The sequence below is a fragment of the Ranitomeya imitator genome, chromosome 2 (assembly GCF_032444005.1).
Source record: "Ranitomeya imitator isolate aRanImi1 chromosome 2, aRanImi1.pri, whole genome shotgun sequence".
Taxonomy (NCBI): Eukaryota; Metazoa; Chordata; class Amphibia; order Anura; family Dendrobatidae; genus Ranitomeya; species Ranitomeya imitator.
The window spans coordinates 29,859,187-29,870,186 of NC_091283.1; the positions used below are offsets into that span (position 1 = coordinate 29,859,187).

An 11,000-nucleotide genomic window follows, 5' to 3' on the forward strand; every position below is an offset into this window, starting at 1 on the left:
TAAGACGGAACCCCATCTTATAAAAATGTTATTTTTGCTATTTTCCACCCCAAAATTTGGGGTGCGTCTTATGATCCGGTGCATCTTTATAGTCCGAAAAATACGGTAGCTGCAGAAATCCTTGATAATCTGCAGCATGACTATAATCTGCTGCAGGTCTTGTACAGTAGGAAATGGCATCTAATTCTAATTCCAATCTGGCATGAGTCCTGTTAGATCCTGGATCTGAGTTTGGTAAACCACATAATAGATGTTTTTACAAAATGCATAACTAAATGTCATGTATATCTCGCCTTTCCTAGATTCAGGACTCCGAAAAGTCGCCTTTGAAGAATATAATGGCGCACCATCTGGTGAGTATTGCACTATACGGATGGCTCCTCACTTTATGGACGAGTCTTGTAGATGACCGAACTCCTTTGTCTCGTAGGTTCCACCGCCCACCCTTTCCCGACAACATTCCGCGTCCTTCCTCTTCGAACCTCAGCGAATACAAGGGTCAAATTTTGTAGAGATGCTTCGACTGATCGACTTTCCAGGTGTCCAAAATCTGAAGGGCGCAGACTTTGATTGGCTCTGTGAGAGCAGCGAAGAAGTCCAACGCTTCCTAGCATGGCTTTGTGAGGTGGTGGATGAACGCAATGTTCTGAGCCGTGAACGGCTAGAAGAATATAACTCTCTTTTGGACTCTGGCCAGCAAATTCTGGAAACCGATGAACTTCAAAACCTTTGCAAAAATGGAGATGAAAGTGATGCAAGAAGGGAGAAGGAAGACCTTAGGAGTTTGCAAGAGCTGGAAGCAGAGCTACAGAGTTTGCAAAGTGTTAAAGCACATTTTATCCAATCCCGTAATAAAATTGAGTCCTTGGGGTTGACTTTATCCCAAAGCCGTATTTTCTTGCAGAAATCTGAGACTGAATTGGAAACCAGCTTGAATAAAACGAAGAGGGAGCTGTGGACTCTAAACCAGAACTGCAATGCAACTCTGGTAAAACTCAGAAACTTGGTATCAGAACTTGGGCAATGTCACTCAGCCCAATATCCAGGGCATATATTTCTGTCTTTAGCTGACATTGAAGAGTACGTAACCTTTGAAGACGCGTGCTTGGAAAAGATAGACGGTGCGGCCAGAGTAATGTTACCTGTTAAGGATGAAGAACTGGTCAAACGCAATAAAGCCATGGAGCTAGAAAGTGACCGTCTACGAACATCATGGGCAGCTCAAAGAATAGAGTTGAGCATTATTGTTGGTAACTTGAATGGATACGTGGAGAGCGTGGCTTGGCTGGAAGCTCATTCTGGAGAGCGGGTAGGAGGCATGTGGTTGGGAAATGGGTGACAACAGATATTTGAATAATTTACGGTACATTAGTTAAAATTACATCAATCTTATTGCTAAGTTCACTCCAGCTAAATAGACCACTAACACCCAAACCTCACCCACCATCATCCTATCTAAATAAGGAGTCCAGGCACTGAAAAAAATGGCCCCAACTGGAAAGTCTGTCAATGCCAATAGGCAAATTGACACGGTACACCACCCTGTAACTGTGAAAAACTGATATGTTAAGGTTACCGCCTACCTCAAACTCCAATTTTCCCCTGAATTAGTTCTTAAGGAACTCCACCGTAGTTCTTCTGTCTCCACCAGAGATGTCATACCTCCAATGGCCCATTTCTTCCTTCCACACTCCCTCAAAAAATGTTTATCAAAGTGCTTTTCTACTGCCGGTTGTCATGACAGACCCATCGGCATAAGTGGGTTGCTGGTCCAGTGGGAATCTGCAGCTCCAGCTCTACTTCTGCAGAGCATGCAAGTCATACCCAAAGCTTCACTTTCCCTTTTTGCTCCCCTTCTTCTACATTATGATGGGGCCTGCTTTCCCGACTAAACCTAGATATGACAGTCCAATACCAAATCTCGCCACTCTGTGCGTCCTTACTTTGGAGAAGCTATGCCTCATTGGTGCTCTAAGGTATATTGTACCACCCGGTGACTTCCACAGCAATTTGATCTATTTTTCAACCTGTTCACCAACTCATTAGTGCCAATGAGTCCACCCCCATGTATAGGAGCTTTGACAAAGATCACTGTGTTGATCGAAACGCGTCGCTCTTTCATCTGTCTGATGTTTTTCTGTCCCGGAATCCTCAATGGAATTTTAATGTTTTTTTTCGAATAATGAAATTTGGAAATTTTATCCCAGGAGCTGGAGGTGAATTTTTTTCAGTCTTTCCCATGTATATGCTAACTTGTTTCGTGTCTTCGTTTTCAGGTTTGGGATCATCTGCATTTGCCACAATTGAAAAGAGATGCGCAGTGCTTAGAAACAGCGGTAGAAATCATACAGACACGGAGACTCCCGTTCTTGGTGTGTGAAGCTTCGCAAGGATTGTATCTTGCTGTACATAATGGAAGGATCGATACAGAAAAGCAAAGATTATTGAGGGTGGAGAGAAGCCAAGCTCCAGTTGCAGAAGCTCTCATCGCTCAGCTGTCACGTCTACAGTTTGTGGAGCTGAGTTTACAGAGAGAGATGCAAATACATCAAAATACGGAAAGAAGTCTTCGAGAGCTAAAGATGGCACTGGCACACAAAGCAACTGGGCTCGAAAAAAGAATACAGAGAGATCCAAAGAATTCTTTTCCCTGGCTAAAACCCCTACATATGGACAGCAGAGACTATACCGCACTCAGGTGGGGCTTTATGAGACGTATTGTCAATGTTTATGTAAGAAATTCTCCACACCTTTAAAAATATAGAGAAGGCGAAGGAGTTTTCCTCATGGTTCCCCAGTAGGTCATTCACCGCCATGCCAAATATTCTAGTGTTTTTCCTGTGGTCTCGTTCTCTGGGGTTTAGTGTCCAGCAGATTGTTTCCCAGTGCTAATGAAGCTTTTTTGTGTAAGTTTTGGACATGGTATGTGCACATGACATCTGATAGTGTACCTACCAAGATTTTCCAATAAAAAGATCCAGCAAACTCTTTTTCCTAAAGCAGTTTCGCTGGTGGTTTTGTGGCGGCTCTGCTTCTGCAACACCCGCTAGGGTCGTGGGCAATCAGAACCGGGTCGGACGATTCTTAAAGGGGTGGTCATGGCAGCGGTGACTCGGTCCGTGGCCTTGGGTGTGCAATAAAAGGGATGAGGGAATGTTTGTAGGGGATTTCACGTGACACCACCTGTGGTGTTTGGCAATTGGTGGCCAACGCTGCTTAAGGGGACCGCTGGGGCCGATGGAGTTGCAGCTGAGATGGTTCTGCTCTCCACAGGTGGAGCAGGGCCCCAGGGCTACCAGAACAGTTTGAGGGATTGCGGACGTTTGGGTGCGGGAAGAGGAGTAGAGGACACAAGGGCTGCAGTTTCCTTTACCTTTAATTCCTGGTCAAATGCAGTCCGGAGCACAGGTAACAGGTGGTATTGGAGATCCGGGCAGCCTGGAAGCAATTCAGAATCCCCCTAGCCAGGGGGTGTTGGAAGCATCCCTGCTGCGCTGTTCTCTGGGTTCCTGATGCTTTATGCTCTATTCAAGTCCCTCTTACTGTCTGTCCATTAAATGGAACACTACCCGCATGGCAGGCAGCTTGAGCCTGTTCCAGGTGTCACTCCTTTGTGGTGACTCCGGGCTCTGGTATGCCGCTGTGCCTTCAGGTGTCAGATGGGACCAGGAGTCCTGCAATCTCCGGTCCTCCAGTTTTAGTTGCTGGGTCTGCAGTTCCCAAACAACCACGGGCTCCGGTGTCCGGTCCTTTGCGCTCAATCCTGCGGTGAGCTCAGTTGCAGCTCCAATCACTCAGGTTCTCCTCACTTGCTTCCTCTTCCTGAGACTAGCTCTGACTGATTGACTAACCCCGCCTCCAGACCAGAACTTATCAGGGAAGCTCCGCTGAAATCGGGTGTTAGAGCTCCCCCTTCTGGTCTGGAGTCTGGAAAGTGTTGCATGCTGATGTACCTTCTAAGGGGATCCCTCCTTGCTTCCAGGCATGACCCTGTGAGGGAGGCATTGCCACTGTGGCATCCGGACTCCTAGGGTGCCACACTTCCAACATATCTATTTTCTATAACTAGTGAGCAGCCTCTAATGGAAGCTGCCTGAAGAATGAACACAATGCTTCTTTTAGCCGCTTCATGGTTTCCGAACATTGAAGCGCTTGACTGAAGTAACAAAAGCCTGAACATGTGCACTGCTATGTTGTTTTCTACATTAGTGTGCATTGTATTTATTTTTAGAGGAGATTTTTCAGACCGGTAGGTCTGGACTTGCCCAAAAAGAAGGAATCAAAAAACATTGTTGGATGACTCATCAACAATTTTAAATACACAGACGATAAAACATTGCTAATAGCAACAAGTGTATATTAAATTACCAACGTATTGCAGAGTGTCAAGATGGAAACCTCGAACATGGGACTGCTACTGAACACAAAGAAGCCAAAAATATTGACTTTCAGTTACGACCAGGACACCTTTGAGTTGGACGGCAACAAACTGGAAGTTGTAAATTACTTCATCATACGTGGATCGATGACTCGAGATGCAACGACGACATCAGAAGTCAATAGAATAGCTATGAGCAAATCGCCAATGAAGTCATTGGACAAGGTCTTCAAATTGAAGAACATTTCACTGACAACGAAGTCACAGCTTGTACATAATTTGGTCTTTTCTATGGTGATATATGGATGCAAAACCTGGATGATAAGGAAACAAGCCAGAACAAGAACTTACGCTTTCAAAGTATGGTGCTGGAAAAAGATGTTATCAATACCATGGATGGCAAGAAGAACAAGCAGATGAATTTTGGAACAAATCAAGCCAGACATGTCACCCAAAGCAAGAATCAACAAACTACGACTTGCCTACTTTGGACACATTATACGAAGAGAACAATTGCTGAAGAAGGACATCAAAGTTGGAAGGACAGAAGGAACAAGACGAGGTGGAAGACCGGCAACTCAGTGGCTTCATACTATCAAGATAAAGGTGGAGAAGATCCTGGTGGACCTATCTAGGCTTGTCCAAGATTGATCTTCCTACAGATCATTAATCCATTAAGTCACCGTGGCTCTGGACCGAGTCGAAGGTCGTTAAGTAATAAAAAAAAATACCATGTGGAAGGCGCCTGAAAGACATAGTGTGTACATACCCCAAGAGGATTTTCCCAGCAGACATTCCTTTTCATAAAGGAGTTCCACTTCTAGCACCCCTGATGTTGACAAGAAAATCCAAGGTCCACCAGGCATGTCCTCTGTAGCAGCTGCTGCATGGAAAGTATGCAACATGGTGGCCATGGATCTCCGTTATTAGGACCTATCGATAGGGTTTACCTATATTAGAGACTACTCATGACACAACCCATATAGGTGTATTGTAAATAAGAGATGGCTGACCCCGGACCATAGGCTTCTTAGACATTGCCCTAATTTCCAGATGATTGGCCCTTCTTTATATTCATACGTTCTCCCACAAGCTCTAACATTGTCTGGCATTTGACAACCAGTAAGACGCTTGTAATTCTATTGTTGTTTTCGGTTCCGTGTATGGTCCTCCGGGTGCAGCCATGAAACATTCACATTCCTCTTCACCTCACATTGTGCTGGATTATTTTTGTCTGCATTTCCTATTTTGTAAAAGTTGCATTTTCCTCTGGCTCCAAACTGCCTGGTCTTGGTCCCGTGAGAAGGTCCATAGTGTCCGCGCTGAGAGGTATGAAAAAGGGCTTCCGATTGTTCTATTAATGACTGGTTCTCTTCACTTAGGCCACTTTGTTCATTTGCTATTATAAAGCTCTAAAGTATTTCCCTAATGTTCCTGTCCTTGTTCTGGTTCATTAAGTGCAGAGTTTAGTTTGATTGTTCAGGTAGATCCAAAGGATCCTGCAAGAAAAGGGCTGAGCGTTTAATTTTAGGTGGGACTGGGAAAAAAAATATTGGATAGAGATTTTAGGAGTATAAAAGGACACTTACAACCAAAAATGTAAAGTATCTGGAGCGCCCCCAGACACAGGGCTGTGGGTTACTCGGTACCGGTCCTCTCTGTCTCGGTTCTAGGGCTGGACCCGGTCCGTGACCCTGCTAAGGGGCGTCCAATGAAAGGGTGATGAAAGTCGGCCAAGGTTTCGTGACGCCGCCTGTGGTGTTCGGTCAGGGTGACCGACGCTGCTTGGGGCCCGCTGGTGTGATGTTATGGCAGCTAGATGGAATACCTTCCCACAGGTGAAGTAAATCCCCAGGGCTTCCCAGTGGTGTAGGTGGTGATGTGAGGCGCGGTTATTAACAAGGACACAAGGGTGCATTCTCTTTACCTTTTACTGAAGACTTCAGGATCCTCAATCCAGAGCACTGCTAACAGGGCTGTCTGAGACCGGCCGGTCCAAAGGCACATCCAGAGTTCCCTTTGCAGGTGGAAATCGTTGCCTACCACTAGCGCCTGTGTGTTGTAGTTCTTCCCTGCTGAGCATTCGGGATAGTCCTCACAACTTTTGTATCAGTTCTTTCTCTCTCTCCATCCCCCAAGTATATCTGGCTAGGACGCACCCGTTTGACGGGAAGGCTCGGAGCTATTCTGGGACCCTAGAGACGCCCCTCTCCACGCTTGCCCCCTATGTCTTCTCAGGTGATGTATGGTGGACAGCCAACCTATAATCAACTGTCCTGCCGCTGTTTGAAGTAATGCTTGGAGTCAGTTACTTACTCGGCATTCCGGCCACCGGCTACGCGCCTCAGTAGGATGTTGCCGATCTCGGGGCACGACTCCTACTGGCTCTCCTTTGTGCTTTGATCTCGTTTCCTTTCTTAGGATGCCGCCGCATGGTAGTGCAGGCATGGCTCCGTAGCGTTCTGTCCTTTCTGCTAGGTACCTGCCAGGAACCCACCCCTGACAGGTCCTCCCTGGAGCTCTCCCAGGCTGCGTTCTGTTCTAACTTCCTATCCAACCCCCAGTTTTACCAGTGTGAGGAGTGGCCTAATACATAGTGCCTTTTGCTCCCCCTGGTGGCCGGAGTGTGAAGTGTAATGTGTGACTGTGATACCTGGTCAGGTGAACTCCTTAAGTGCAATCGGACTTAACATCACTCCCCTTAGTGGCAGAGCGACGTTACTGCAGCGACCAGGACTCTGGGGCACTGCATATCCATTGGTGTTCCCATCGTGGACATTTATGGTATAATGTAATGGCCAATACGGCATAAATGTTTGATAGAAGTTAGTCTCAGTACAGGGACCTTTGAGACCAGGGCTCCAGAGCACGTTGTCACGAATGCACATCTCTATCCATTTATTTCTATGGTAGCTCGGAACAATGTTGAGCAGGCCTGGCCCCCATTTAGTAGATGTGGATCTTAATTGTGGCACCTGCATCTACTGGACATTTATGGCACTTCCATTGTTTATACCACAGATGCCCCACTATGGACAAATCCCTTTTAAGTGGATCTGTCCCCAGATTTCCCAATGCAATTTGCATTCATGAGTATTTAGATCTCTTAGACCTGGTGTAAAGTGGAAAAGCTCATGAGTCTGATGTATTCAGTCTCTGCCCCCACACAGCCTGACTGACAGCCGCAGCTTGTACTGAGCAGTGTGCGATGTCAGCCGCAGGAGGGAGGGGGGACACTGAGGGGCTGTCTTTCAGGGTGGGAAGAGGTTCTACAACAGGGAGGAGGATACCGGTGAGCTGTCGATCAGGACGGAAGAGAGGAGGAACATGGCGGAATTGTCGATTAGGCTAGGTAGCTAGCAATAGCGGCAGGGAGGACGACACTGGGGAGCTGCTGATCAGGGTAACTGGGCAGAGATTATACAACTGGGAGGTGTAGACAGAAGAGTTGTAAATCAGGACAGGTAGGCAGAAATTCAGCAGCAGGGAGGAAGGACATGAAGGAGCTATTTATCAGACTAGGTGCACAGAGATTCAGCAGCACCAGGGACGATGGGTGGCAAGATGCTTTCAGACTAGGCCAGAAGTAATTCAGCAGCAAAAGGCAGGACGCTGAGGAGCTAGGCTAGGTGGGCAGCAATGGCAGCAGGGAGGAAGGACACTGAGAAGTTGCCGATCAGGGTAGATGGGAAGCAAGTGCAGCAGGGAGGAGAGACACTGAGGAGCTGCTAATGGTAGGTCGGCAACAGGGAGGAGGGACACTGAGGAGCTGCCAATCAGGGTAGATTGGCAGCAGGGAGGAGAGATACTACGGAGCTGCTGATAATGGTCGGCAGCAGGGAGCAGTGACATTGAGGAGCTGCTGATCAGGGTAGATGGGCAGCAATGGCAACAGGGAGGAGGGACACTGAGGAGCTGCTGATAATGGTAGGTCAGCAGCAGGGAGCAGTGACACTGAGGAGCTGCCAATCAGCGGTTCTGACATAGGTTATCAGAGTAAGTACACCATCCTCATCAGGTCCAAGATCTATATAATGATGTTTGTAATTTGCATTGAGTAATTTAGTGACAGATCCGCTTTAAGGATTTTATTTTCCTGTCTCCAGCATTGTAGTATGAGTTCTACCTTGCAGCAGTCGGTGTCTATTATTTTACTTTTTTCGGTCACGGCGCACCTCCTCTTTATTTTAATTCTTTTCTTACTTTTTCTCTCTTTTATCGTCCCAGGCTTTCAGAGATGCTGTTGATCCCATCCAGGCAAAAAGAGCTGTTCCCAAAGTATGAAGCTCTGCAGCAGCAGGCCGAGTCTGATCTGCAGGATCTGATGTCGCTGAGCTTCGTCTTCCGGGGACCTCTACCGCAAACTATCGTCCTGGAACGCGACTGTGAACGACTTTACAAGAGTTTGTGCCGAGGAACGCGGAACCTGCAGCTGCGAGATCCGGTCAGTATAAGAGCACGCGGGGGCCGTCGGACAGCGCCTCTCTTGCCTGTGGGCTGTGTCTGGTATTGCAGTTTAGTCGCATTCATTAGAGAACCATTCTGTTGTGGAGTGCGGGATTTGTTTTATTGGATAGAATTGCTCCATTTTGGAACGGACTAGGAGAACAGTTGACGTTAGGTGGCGGCATTGTTGCTTTTCAGCTGACCAGCAGGGGTCGCTCTTTAGTCTGCATTGTTTCTTTGCAGAATGCCCTTGATTTCTAGGTTGGTCCACAGATTTAGTCCACTAATCCTAAAAAATGATGGCGCTCCTAGATATCAGCTTGTACAAGGAACTCTCAATTTCGCAGAATCAGTAATGTTACCCTCTTATTTCCCAGTACGGGTCAGATCTCCGATGAGCATATCCTAATGATAATGCATCACTTAGAGATAGAAATACCCCTTTAATGGCCAACATTGATCAATAATTGCTTACTCTCCATTAAAGAAATGGTTAACAAAAATTACACCTCATTTATGAGAAGAGAGGAAAAAAAAGAACCCCAGTTAAAGGAAATCTGTAAGCAAGATTTGCCACTTAATGGAAAGGCAGCATGATGTAGAGGCGGAGACCCCCAATTCTGGCGATGTATCACTTACTAGGCTGTGTGGTGTTGTTGTTTCAATGTTTTATCAGCAAGAGATTATCACTACAGGACTAGAGGTCCGGTGCCTCCAGGTCCAACCACCCCCCCAACACTGATTGGCCGATTTCTGCCTATGCACACAGGAGGTGCCAATCAGTGATGTGGGCGGGGCTATACAGATCCCCCACATTCAGAGCTCTCCTAGATCTGCAGCAGAGGAAACATTAATGGGGTACAGCAAGCAGCTCCGTGAGGAACACATCCCTGGAATCAGGGTCTCTGCCCCTACATCATGCAGCTTTCAGATTACAAAGTGAAAACCTGATAACAGATTCACTTTAATAAATATAGTGCAAAAATTAAATAAATTAAATTAATAAATATAGTGTATTAAATGTTGTCTCTTTAGGTTATCATTTTTTCCACCATGAGAAATGAGAAGCCATATGTTGTCACCACTGGTTTGGATCTTGTTTTTTCAAAGACAAATGTTGCAAACTTCAAGATGTGAAGTGAATAATAAGTGTGCGCCATTGATGTCGCCATTGCCGAGGGGTCATGGCTGATCATAGCTTCTGTTGTGTGCATTCTTCGGCTGTGTTCACACATTGCCTATTTATGGTGTGATTTTATTTATTATTATTTATTTATTTTTTTATGCTTGGATTTCTAAACTGAAATCTGCATCACTTCCGCACCTAAAGTCCGTGAAATTTTCATCATCTATTCATGTGTGTCAAACTAAAAAAATACAACAAAATGATACCAAGCCAGCAGTTTAACTCGCGGATCAAGGAAATGAGGGTGTAAAATCCCCATAATAAAGTGCATTTCCATAACAGAAACTAACATTCTGCAGATATAAAAAACAAAACCACAGCAAAAGCCAATTCATGAGTGGAAGTCGCCACTTTTCTGGTGTTGTGAAATACTACGGATTTTACCTGTAGAAAATCTGCACCAAATAGGCACGGTGTGAAATGAGCCCTGAAGTGTTTCCTCTCCTCCTTTTCCTCCTTAGAAGCTCGTGCTCGCCTTCGAATCCCTTACGTCCAGCGTCGCCCAGTTTAACCAGTGGTTTCTGGACTTTTTCCGTGAATTGGAGCATAAGAAGCAGACCACTCAGACCTCGTACCTGAAGCAAGGGCGGCAGCTCTACGTCCTCTTTTACCAGGACCCGGCTCTTCTGGCCAAAATTGTGCAGGATCTTGAGCAGCGAGTCACAGACCTTCACTGAGCCCCGTCCCACCCTACACCCCTACATTTTGTACTAAATTAATAAAACCAGCATTTATATAAAACGCTTTATCAAGTACTTTTTTTTTTCTTTTTAAACAGGGTTAAAAAAAAAATTGTCTCCCTTAATTTTCAAACTTCCAAAATATTCTCTTGGCTCTTATGGTTGCCATTTGGATTTCACTACAGCTGGCTGTACATGCTGATTTTGGCAATATTGGTTTCAGTCTAATGTGAATTGGATGTTAGGCTGAAGTTGGAGGAACAGGAAACAGAACTGGACATGATGAATTTTAATATGCCCAATCCTGTTC

General features: G+C 45.9%; 1 protein-coding gene across 1 annotated transcript; it reads left to right on the top strand.

Annotated features, from left to right (window-relative positions):
* The first annotated feature begins 245 nt into the window (after nt 1–245).
* On the top strand, nt 246–10,698 carry LOC138666184 (HAUS augmin-like complex subunit 3). Its single transcript, XM_069754423.1, has 5 exons — nt 246–353; nt 431–1,309; nt 2,277–2,698; nt 8,606–8,822; nt 10,472–10,698. Exons 1-5 carry the CDS (start codon nt 339–341, stop codon nt 10,685–10,687), a joined length of 1,749 nt encoding a protein of 582 aa, XP_069610524.1. The 5' UTR covers nt 246–338; the 3' UTR covers nt 10,688–10,698.
* Nucleotides 10,699–11,000: the final 302 nt, after the last annotated feature.

Coding starts and splice junctions, on each gene's coding strand:
- LOC138666184 (XM_069754423.1), top strand. Junction 2,699..8,605: donor AGAGACTATACCGCACTCAG/GTGGGGCTTTAT, acceptor TTATCGTCCCAG/GCTTTCAGAGATGCTGTTGA. Junction 8,823..10,471: donor ACCTGCAGCTGCGAGATCCG/GTCAGTATAAGA, acceptor TTTCCTCCTTAG/AAGCTCGTGCTCGCCTTCGA.